This window comes from Bicyclus anynana, chromosome 7 (assembly GCF_947172395.1).
Source record: "Bicyclus anynana chromosome 7, ilBicAnyn1.1, whole genome shotgun sequence".
Taxonomy (NCBI): domain Eukaryota; kingdom Metazoa; phylum Arthropoda; class Insecta; order Lepidoptera; family Nymphalidae; genus Bicyclus; species Bicyclus anynana.
In genome coordinates this window covers 7309846-7320889 of record NC_069089.1, presented here as the reverse complement: position 1 = coordinate 7320889, position 11044 = coordinate 7309846, and the positions used below count along the sequence as shown (strand labels likewise).

General features: G+C 40.4%; 1 protein-coding gene across 1 annotated transcript; it reads left to right on the top strand.

The window, feature by feature from the left end:
- Positions 1–1179: 1179 nt before the first annotated feature.
- LOC112043690 (THUMP domain-containing protein 1 homolog) lies at positions 1180–2337 on the top strand. Its single transcript, XM_024079207.2, has one exon. The coding sequence runs from the start codon at positions 1325–1327 to the stop codon at positions 2189–2191; it is 867 nt and encodes a 288-aa protein (XP_023934975.2). The 5' UTR covers positions 1180–1324; the 3' UTR covers positions 2192–2337.
- Positions 2338–11044: the final 8707 nt, after the last annotated feature.

Here is an 11044-nt window from a genome sequence, read left to right as displayed (position 1 = left end):
TTCCTACAGTATATCGCTGTTGGCTGTTTACCAAAAAAGTAAAATAAATTCACATATACGTAGTAAAACTTCTATATGCACGGTAGGCAAGTTGGTGAATTCGTGACGAAAAGGCCGAAAAGGGTCGTCAACGTGCGGGCGTGGAGAGGGAAATAATCTATACTAATATAAGAAGGAACGGTTTGATTGTTTGTTTGTATATTTTGAATAGGCTCTGGAACTACTAAACCGATTTGAAAAATTCTTTCACTGTTGGAAAGCTACACTATCGTAGAGTGCTAAAGGCTATATTTTAATCCCCGTATTCCTACGGGAACGGAAACCACTCGGGTAAAACCGCGCGGCGCCTGCTGGTATTGTATAGCTACATACATAATATTATCCTTAATATAGATGAAGCTAAAGAAGTTTTACTTCAGGCGTGTGGACACATTAATTTTTTTAGATACGTAGCTAGCTTACAGTATCGTAGTGTAAGGGGGCGAGCGCACCTTAGATACATAGAGGTGTCAAAGGAGTGCACGCAGCGTCGTTGGTATTAACACTTGTAATAATAACTTTCCCGACTTAAAGAATTTTGGCAGACCGACGAACAACGAAGAAGAAAACGGAGCTTTAATAAGTAATATATCATAGTAAACTAGAAGTTGTTGACTGTCTTTTACACCATTCAACTAAACATTAAGGTAACTTGTGGGTAACTTTAAAACATCGAATCTATATCATCATCATCATCATCATCATCATCATCATCATCATTTACTTTGACAGAAAAGATACGTCTAGCGAGGCAGGTCTTCATGTAATTAGTCTTGAGCCTAAACACGACAACAAAGGCCGGCTATATAAAAAAAATAGGTTTTGTATTAACTACAACAACAAAAATGAATCTCAAACAAAAAGATGAGATAGAATTAATTTATAAATTGAATTTAAAAGCAGATCTAAAATTAATAAATTAATGCGAATTAAAAGGCTGTATCGTCGCTGATCTTTGTTTGCTCCGTACGGTTTAAAATTTGAAAAAATGTCGCATTTTTTATTTTGTTTTGTTACTAAACGCGATTTTATTTTTTAGTAAAAGAACTTTTATTGTGTTACTAAACGTTTAATTTTACATCAACTTTTTCGGGATGGCAACGATGTCAATATCGGTAACGTCAGATGTCATTGTCATTGTCACTGTCAGTAGTGAAGTGATATCATGGGTGTATCTTTTGCTGTTATTATGATTTCATAATTCAATTCACGTAATAATTGTTATATCATAGAACTATCCTCTGAATTAAGCCTGCAACAAGGGCGTAGTGAACCGTTCAACACAATGGGAGACAGCCGGAAAAAGAAAAAGTTTTACTTTCGCAAGCGTAGAAATAAATATTTCCTGGAACCCGGCTTCAGAGGATTCTTCTGTACATGCAATTTCAGGGAGAAAGATTGCGTGAAGGAGATGTACAACTTGCTGAACGAGTACGCGGGCAAGTTGTACCCGGAGGAAGAAGTGAGTACTCCCAGGCCGGCATCCGTGGAGCCAGAGGAGCGGTCTGACAGTGAGTCTGACTATGAGACTGATATCGGAGACGTTCTGAAGCAGGAGGTGGAGACCATGAGGAAGGGGTCGCAAAGTTCGCTCAGGCACAAGCGGTTCCAGGTCGTGGAGACTGGTGCGTCAAATTGTATCTTTATAAAAACCAACTTGCCTAGTCCAGAAGAGTTGACCAACGCTATTATAAAAGATCTGTCTACAACAAAAGTGCAAAAGACGAGACACGTTTTACGCTTACTCCCAATAATGGCTACATGCAAAGCAAACTTGCCAGATATCATGGAATGTGCTGGCAAATTATTAGACAAATATTTTCTAAAAGAGCCATCAACTTTTGCTGTGATTTTTAACAAAAGGTTCAATAGCAGTGCCTCACGGGAACTGATTATAAAAGAGCTTGCCGATTTGATTGTCCTTAAGAATGGTGGAAACAAAGCTGATTTGAAAAATCCAGGGCTGTGTTTCATAGTCGAGATAATAAAAGGTATCTGTCTGCTCAGTGTTGTAGACAATTATTACTTGTATAAGAAGTATAATCTTCATGAAATTTGTAAAGACGATACACCCAACGATTCGGAGGAGACGAAAGCTAAGAAGTTCAAGTCTGATGTGCCGACAGCTGCGGAACACAATGAAGTTGGATAAATTTATTTCTTATTCTCTTTAAATATGTATTCCAATTTCTAGGTTAAGGCAACCTGGGGTCCCAATACCAATTCTTGCACCAAATTTTTCTCTATTTCTTACTATTTTTAAATAAATGGATGTTTACTATATATGTGTAACTTAAACATTGGTTTTCTTTGTCTACTATACCTAATTAACTTATAAACATGTTCTATTTATGGAATATATATAACAAGCAATTACTTACAATTGCAAATGGCAAATACATTGTGTGTACAGAGTTATGTAAGAAAGATAATGTTGTGGTGATGTAATGAGAGTTATATAAGGCTCATATAACTGTGATGTAACAAGTACTGTGTAGGTAACTTGGCCACCTACACAAACCATAACTTTGTATGTACCAGCTTGAACCAGTACCTTTTGATGTATTGTACGCTGCGGCCACTAGATGGCGTGCTTCAACTGAACCTACTATTTAAAAAAAAATATTAACAGAAGTAGGTAATAAGGTTCTGTTTAACTTGTAATAAAAGTACTATTAAATTAGTTAAAACTAAAATGAAACTAAGACAGTAGACAGTAGGTATAAAACATTCTTGGCAACTCATTTTCCTATAAAAAAAATTTAGCATGGACTATGCTAAATTTTTTTTATGGACTATGGTTTTTACCTTTCATATTTTTGGTAGGAAAAGTACAAAGAAGTAGGTATTTACGGTCTAGGTCGATAGGTAATTATAAAAAAACTGAAAATATGTCTGTCCGTGGAATGTTGCTTCGATAGAAATGGAAAAAAATTAAAATATTTACCTACAAGTACGGTATACACCAATATTCTGACTTTGGGAGTAAGTAAAGAGTCGCCATCTTGAAACTTGAATCAATAGTTCTCAGAGATAGGCTTTAAGTTTAAAACAAAGGGAGCTAATCAACAAAGGCATTAGTCCTTGCCCGTAGTTCCGTAGGCGGTGAAGATATTAAAAGCGTTCTAAACTGAGGTAGGTAGACTACTACACCTACCTATATCACTTAGACAGAAAACACCTACCTACGTAGGTACCTAGGTTATCAGTGGCGTAACTATAGCCGCCGGACATGGGTACGTACGAGTAGGCTGTTTGATTGCATGTCCGGCCAAAATAAACGGTGTCCGGCTTGTCCAGCCTTTGTTAGGCTTTTTACATTTCGCAAACGAGCGGGCGACGAGCGCAGGCGACGAGAATCGACTATTGGTCCTCAATAATGTAGTGTCCGGCCTTTCTACCCAAATGTCTGGCCAAACTGACTGGTCTATCCGGCTAATAGGTTTGGCGACCTGGCAACCCTACCTACCATTTTGGGGCAAATTCATTAGACGGGGTGTTAAAAAAAAATATCGTGATGTGGATTTATCTTTAATGTTAGATTAAGTACTTCTGAGCTGTGTCACTGCAGGCCTAAAGAACATCACTCTTGAAGTTAGTCCTTTGGAGGTGTTCTCGGATCTGGCCTCGGACTCGGACCACAGACCAGTTATACTCCAGCTTGGCCCCCCGCCCTCCACGACCCCCCCGACCAAAACTATAATTAATTACGGGAGACTGTCTGAGCGTCTCAAGTCCTTGGCTTCACAGCACCTAGATAAAATTCCTGACGAGATAGAAACGTTAGGCGAAGCGCTCGCAGCTTCTTCGAACCTAAATGGCCATATTCGCGAAGCAATAAAAGATTGCACCAAGGAGGTCCCTGCCTTCAGCAAGGCCCCCTTGTCGTCGGACCTACGGGCCCTACTAACGGATAGAAACGCACAGCAAAGACGCTACGAATCTGAACCGACCCGACAAAACGCGAGTCTACTTTGGACTCTCGGAAGACGGTGCAAGCGTCGCTTGCGCTGGCGTTATGACAGACAATGGGACGACCGACTGAGAGAGCTCGAGCCATCGCACGTAGCCCTCTACGACGTGGCAAGATATCTCAAAGCCGACCGCCTCGCAGCCACCCCACCTCTCAAACGCCCTGGCCTCCCAAACGCGATCGAGGACATCGATAAGGCCGAATGCCTAGCCGACAGTCTGGAAGCCCAGTGCACTCCAAGCACTACGGCATTTGTAAAATCACACGCGAAAAAAGTGAAGTCCGAACTCAGTTCTATCTTATCTCGCCCCCCGGACGGAGTCGAAATTACCCCTACGTCATGCGAGGAAGTCTCTGCGGTTATCAAGGGCTTGCGCAAAAAGAAGGCTCCCGGGCCTGATACGATTAGCAACAAAGCTTTAAAGCTTCTCCCGGTCCAGATAATCAACCTCCTGGTGAACATCTTCAATGTTCTCCTAGCTCACTGCGCCTTCCCAGACGCATGGAAAGAAGCCACGGTCATTGGCATCCACAAGCCGGGTAAACCCCGCGACCTCCCGACTAGCTACCGCCCAATTAGTCTTCTCAACACCATTGGCAAGGTGTATGAGATAATCATTTTGAATCGTCTCAAAGCCATTTGCGATGAAAAGCAACTTCTCATCAAACAACAGTTTGGATTTCGATGTAAACACTCATGTGTTCATCAAGTGCACCGCCTCACGGAGCACATTCTAACCGGTTTTAATACATTTCATAACCCCATCGCCACCGGGGCGCTCTTCTTTGACGTAGCTAAAGCGTTTGACCGCGTCTGGCACGAAGGCTTGATATTCAAACTAAACCGTTTCGGCGTACCAAACAAAATGGTACGCTTGCTACACAGCTTTCTGTCCAACCGCACCTTCAGGTACCGTATAGACGGCACTCTCTCTTCACCCAGACAGATTCGCGCAGGAGTCCCTCAGGGCTCCGTGCTCTCCCCGCTTTTATACTCGCTCTTCACAAGCGACATTCCCACCGACCACCCGGGCGTACACGTCGCCCAGTTTGCGGACGACACCGCACTGTACGCGACGGCAGTAAACCGGGTCCACATTAGAGCCCGCCTCCAGAAGGCGGTAAACATTATAGGTAAATGGTTCCGCCTTTGGCGTATAGAAGTCAACCCAGAGAAAAGCGCAGCCGTGCTTTTCACCGGCAAAGCGGTCTCCCGTCTCAAGTCCGGACTCAAAGAAGTCTCCCTTTACGGAGCACCCATCCCCTGGCAACGTACTGCCAAGTACCTAGGCGTTACCTTCGATAACCGCATGAGCTTCTCCATGCACGTTAACAAAGCGAGAAAAAAGGCCGCATACGTAATGCACCGCCTTTACGCTATGATAAATAAGAAAAGTAAATTGTCCCTCCGCTCAAAGCTAACGCTTTATAAAACTACAATCCGTCCGATGTTAACCTACGCTAGTGTAGTGTTTGCCCACCGTCCCAAAGCGACCCTTAGGCCGCTTCAAACCCTACAGAATCGTTTTCTGCGTCAAATCACGGGCGCGCCGTGGTTTTTACGCAATAATGACCTCCATAGAGATCTAGAATTACCGACAATAGCTAAGTACATGAAACAGCTCTCTCAAAACTATTTTGACAGAGCTGCCATCCATCCCAACCAACTAGTGGTTGAGGCCTGCAATTACACTCCCAACCTAAACGCTAACTGCAAGCAGAGGCGTCCCAAGAACGTCCTTTACGATCCAGACGATGACATAACAACCGACAATGCTTCCCAGGTAACACAATCACAAGCTACACAGCGTCTTCGCCGGCGAAGACGAGGTCCCCGATATCTAACGTCACCCGGACGTGGGTTTTCTAACTCACGATCTTGGGGGCGTCCGGACTGATTCACTCAGGTCACGGTTACCTCCTCCAGAATGGCCTTCTAAGCCGAGGTCCGAGTCTCACAGGAGACGCCCTTAGAGAGCCGTTCCGTCCTCTATCTTTCTTTCAGCCTTCGGGTCACATCAGGCGATGCTCCTGCGCTCGCCCAACCCCCCCGGTGACGCCGTAGTGGTTCCGCAGGGAGCTATCGGCACCTACTCAGACAGAAAAAAAAAAAAAAAAAAAAAAATGCAGGCCATGAATGGACGAACGGACCGTGGAGCCTTGCCAACCTCTAGTTACGCCACTGTGATAATCTGAAACAGCACATAATTGTAACTTCATCATTAACAGCCTATTTTAACGGCCTACTACAGGGCCAGACCTCCCTCTTTACTTGAGCTTGATCTTAAACCCGCCACGCTGCTCCAATGGTTGGCGGGACGATAAGTATGGCGAAACAGCGAGGAATAGCTACTGGAAAACATATTCCTTAGTTAGGTACTCGTAATACGTAGATAGGTAGTGGGTACCCTACCCATAGTCACATCTCAAAGCGTCAACATCAATAATATTATTGTTGAATTTAACGTGGTTTTCACCCCCATGTTTGCTTTGACGAAGTTTGTTTGCGCGTATCTTACGATCACAATCCTGTTGTCCTAAGCTTCGGGCGTCGAGTAATGTAATTAAATTTTACTGAATGGAACTCCTTCGAACTTTCTAAGAGGTTTTCCTTAGGAACTTTAAAGAGCATTATCTGCTATATTTTAGTAGGTAGCTAGAGCTAGGTAGGTACAACAAGATATAAGTACCTATTAAATTATAGATTACAGTGTGTTGTTTCAATAACCTTTGTTGAAAGATAGAAATAACCTATTACTTAGATATAATTATTACTTATTTATGTCTTACAATATTGTACCAATTTGACCAAAATTCTCGTTCCAATTAGTCGAAAAGAATGAGTGAAGAAGGAATGGTTTCGACTAGGTATAACCAGCTATCGAGGATCGAACCCTTAGCCTCTCAGTATTGCGTCCGATCCCCTTTACTATGAAGCAATTGGGGATAAATACGTTAAGCGTACCCAGTTTATTGACAATAGCGCCTAACATCGGATAACTTCGCAGTAATCGCACGGATGACTCCATGATACGAATTACTTATGGCTCACAAACTCCTCAACAAACGCTTTGTTCAGAGAATTTACTGACAATTTTTTTTAAAGAATATTCGCCATACTTTTTAAATATGAACAATATTCCCTTTCCCTTCCAACCAGTCGGAAAAGACTGTGTTAGGAATTGGTACGACAATAGTGCAACGGGCGGGGATCGAAACACAACCTCTCGGTGATGAGGCCGATCCCTTAACCTAGGTCTAATGAGACTTCGATTGGAGTCAAAGTAACTTCCAAGTTTCATGCCTTTAATGGGTAGGTAATTTAACGTCAGGGATTGTTTTATGTAAAACATCTTATGGCTCACTTGACGGCAAGTAGACAACATTTCGCAATCATAATTATAAACCCATATTCGGCTCACTGCTGAGCTCGAGTCTCCTCTCAGAATGAGAAGGGTTAGGCCAATAGTCCACCACGCTGGCCCAATGCGGATTGGCAGACTTCACACACGCAGAAAATTAAGAAAATTCTCTGGTATGCAGGTTTCCTCACGATGTTTTCCTTCACCGTTTGAGACACGCGATATTTAATTTCTTAAAATGCACACAACTGCAACGTTGGAGGTCCATGCCCCGGACCGGATTTGAACCTACAGCCTCGGAATCGGAGGCAGAGGTCATATCCATTGGGTTATCACGGCACACTTTGCAATAGGCCTATCATATTCGTACCACGTCGTGGTCGTGGTCGTGGACCACAAGCACGATTTATTACGACACTGACGAGAAAAACGGAATCTTACGTGTTCCTTGACGGACGGAGGACAGACGGCAAACATACCCTTAACCCCGGCATCAGAAATAACTACCGCCTTCGTATTATTCAGTAAACTGACAGACAATGTATGTAGGTCACTGCTGCGCTTGCGCCTCGTGTCGTCGCGTCCGAGCCACGCGCGAGTGTGTAGGGCGATGTGGCGATACGTATGGGCCTGAAATAACCAGACATGCCTCTTTTTTATGGAGGTTGAAAGTTTATGGTCCTACCAAAGGAATGTGCTAAGCCAATTATGGACTTTAGACTATAGTGGCTTTGGAAGGTCAATTCCAAAGAAAGGTCAAGGAAAGATTCTTTTTTTAATTTTTTAAAATATTTTTTCTCGGTATAATATGAGAAATCATGTCCCTTTTACGAAAATTATCTTGAACGCAGAAATGCAACTAGTATTCTTGCCATAATTCCATGTGGATGCCCAAGGTTTGCCTAACCTAGGTATTAGGATAAGTTATCTTTAGTCTGCCTACCCTATTAATAAGTTATCTTAAATCGATCTTATTGTATTCTTTCTCAATAAATAATTTTAGCAAGTTTCGCACATCAACATCAGCACCAATATTATTGAAATAAGCGATTTTGTATAAGTTCTATTATTAGCATAATACTACAAAGCATTGTTTCAAAGCGTCGCTGCATATTAGTTCTAAAGCAAACTTTCCTAACTCCAACATATAACATCAATAGTTTTTGAGTGTGGACAGCGGGTGTTTAACATTACTTTAGCTCCCCCTACACCCTCCCACCATATCGCTAGTAAAGTAAATATCGACAAAAGCAAATAGCAATACTCTATCTAAATATACTTTAACGTGGGTTATCGTTTTTTACTGCTGTCGCTTGAAAGATACAAAAGTCAACAGCTTTTTAATTGGCAAGCTTCGCAGACTAAAATCCGAGTGCACTTCAAGCTAATTAAATTTACTCTTTACCTAACGGATCCACACAGGATTTGTAGCTTTTTTATTGGATGGAAAATAAAACAAGAAACGTTTTTAGTGTAGGAATTATAATTAGAGGAGCGATTTTATTAAAAAAATATTGTGGAAAGTTAAAACTCTGTAAGAGTTATACGAGTTTTTTAATGGTTTCAGCACAGTAGTAATAAAAATTAATGTTATACCTATTTGGCAAAAATTTTCAAGACAATCACTCGATTTCGTTTCTAAATATGATGATCTTATAATACGAATGTACTTCTTCTTCTTTGTGCGACTTATTAGAAATAAATATAAGTAATAAATGTATAGATCTAGTTTAAAAATGCAGATGTGTCAATTTATTTATGTCGTTCGTTAAAATGTTTATAGTTCTTCTTTGCAATTCAGAAAAAAAATATTGTCTAGTATATAGTACTCGTAGTATATTGTCTAGTATATTGTCTAGTATATAGTACTCGTAGTAGATATCTATTAATTAACGTTCCCGTTTAAATAATAAAAAACCAGCAGCCACATTTTCTTTTAAAAAACGTGCGGAAATCTGGGTAGGTGTAATATACTTTACATGACGAAATGGAAACAAACGATTCCATAAATTGCAGTCACATCAAAAATGAGGACTTAACGTAAATTCTATGAGTTTTTCCTACCATTTATTCAACGCGAACACACAAAAACCATGCAGGTGCAGCGACGTTGTGTGCCATTTGTTAAAAGGCGAGGCTTAAATCGCTGGCTGGCGGAGGATAAAAATAATATTCTAGTTTTAGTTTCAGGAAAACATTTTATACAACCGCCATCGTAGGACATCTACGATTCCATAAAGCCTGCATAAAACGGTTTTAATGATAAAAGCACTTTGTTCCCTCTTTTATAATAGGTACGAACACAAAAATATTGAAATGGAACGGTCTACCGGTGTTGTGGCCATGTTTCCCTAAAAGTGGAATAATTTCAAAGACGTATTTTCAAATTAAGATTGCGAAAGGAACCTAAATTGTTTTTAATTATTCTGATAACGACGTTTCGGCAAAATTTTGATTTAAATTGTTATGAAACAGGTTCATTATACAATTTTTAGATAGCGGCTTGTATTTAAAGGCTTTTTGTAAAACAAATAATTTGTTTTGAAACTATCTACAAAAAAATTTTGTTAAGTCACTTGTTGACTCTACTAGTCTTTATTGATGAATACTGTTTAGTGTTTACCAACAATAGAATTAGAAATTAAGGTAGAAAACGCATGTCAGTTCATAACTTATTTAGTTTAAATTATATATTGATTTGTTTACAAAATGTTATACAAAATATATTAACCTAAATATCCAATTGTTCTTATTAATCAAATTTATTTTCATTAATTCAAGAACAAGTTAATTATAATTATTATTAGGTGTGAAATGATTAGTGATTTATACCTTAATTTTTAATTTGTTTGTTGGTAAACAGTACCTACTCTCCAAGACTGTAGTATAGATAGGATTTTTGAACTGTACCTATTCATACTTAATTTTATAGCTTCAAGTTTTTCTGTTTGATAAATTGAAGCAGGCAAAAGAAGCGGATAAAACAATGGATAAAGCTTTTTGCTGTTTTAATTGCTTGTGGAAAAGTTAGGGATTACTTATTAAATGCTTTTCCCCTTTCTGTGTTTAGATTTTTCAACATAATTTTTTACAATAGAAATATCCGTTAACCATTACAGACTTGTTCCATTTATAACTTTATTCAAGAAGACGGCTTGTGAAGAATATATTATGATCATTATGGAAGTCACTTACGTAAATATGGGGATCTTTACAAACCACGAAGGAAGATTGATGTAGTCTAATGTGTGTGATACAAAGTGTTTATGAGGTGCTTTAAAAAGGTTTGGGGGCAATAAACAAGCTTAACGATGCTTCTAAGGCTGCATTCCCACCAGAAGCTTAAATCCTTGTAAACGTGCTACTAAGCGATGATTATGTGTTAAAATACACGTATAATATCGCTTCACTTGAAAAAATATATAGGTAATAACCGTTAGCTTAAGCGTTTTCTATATTGATTTGACGGCCTCCGTGGCGCAGTGGTATGCGCGGTGGATTTCCAAAACGGAGGTCCTGGGTTCGATCCCCAGCTGGGCAGATTGAGATTTTCTTAATTGGTCCAGGTCTGGCTAGTGGGAGGCTTCGGCCGTGGCTATTTACCACCCTACCGGCAAAGACGTACCGCCTAGCGATTTAGCGTTCCGGTACGATGTCGTGTAGAAACCGT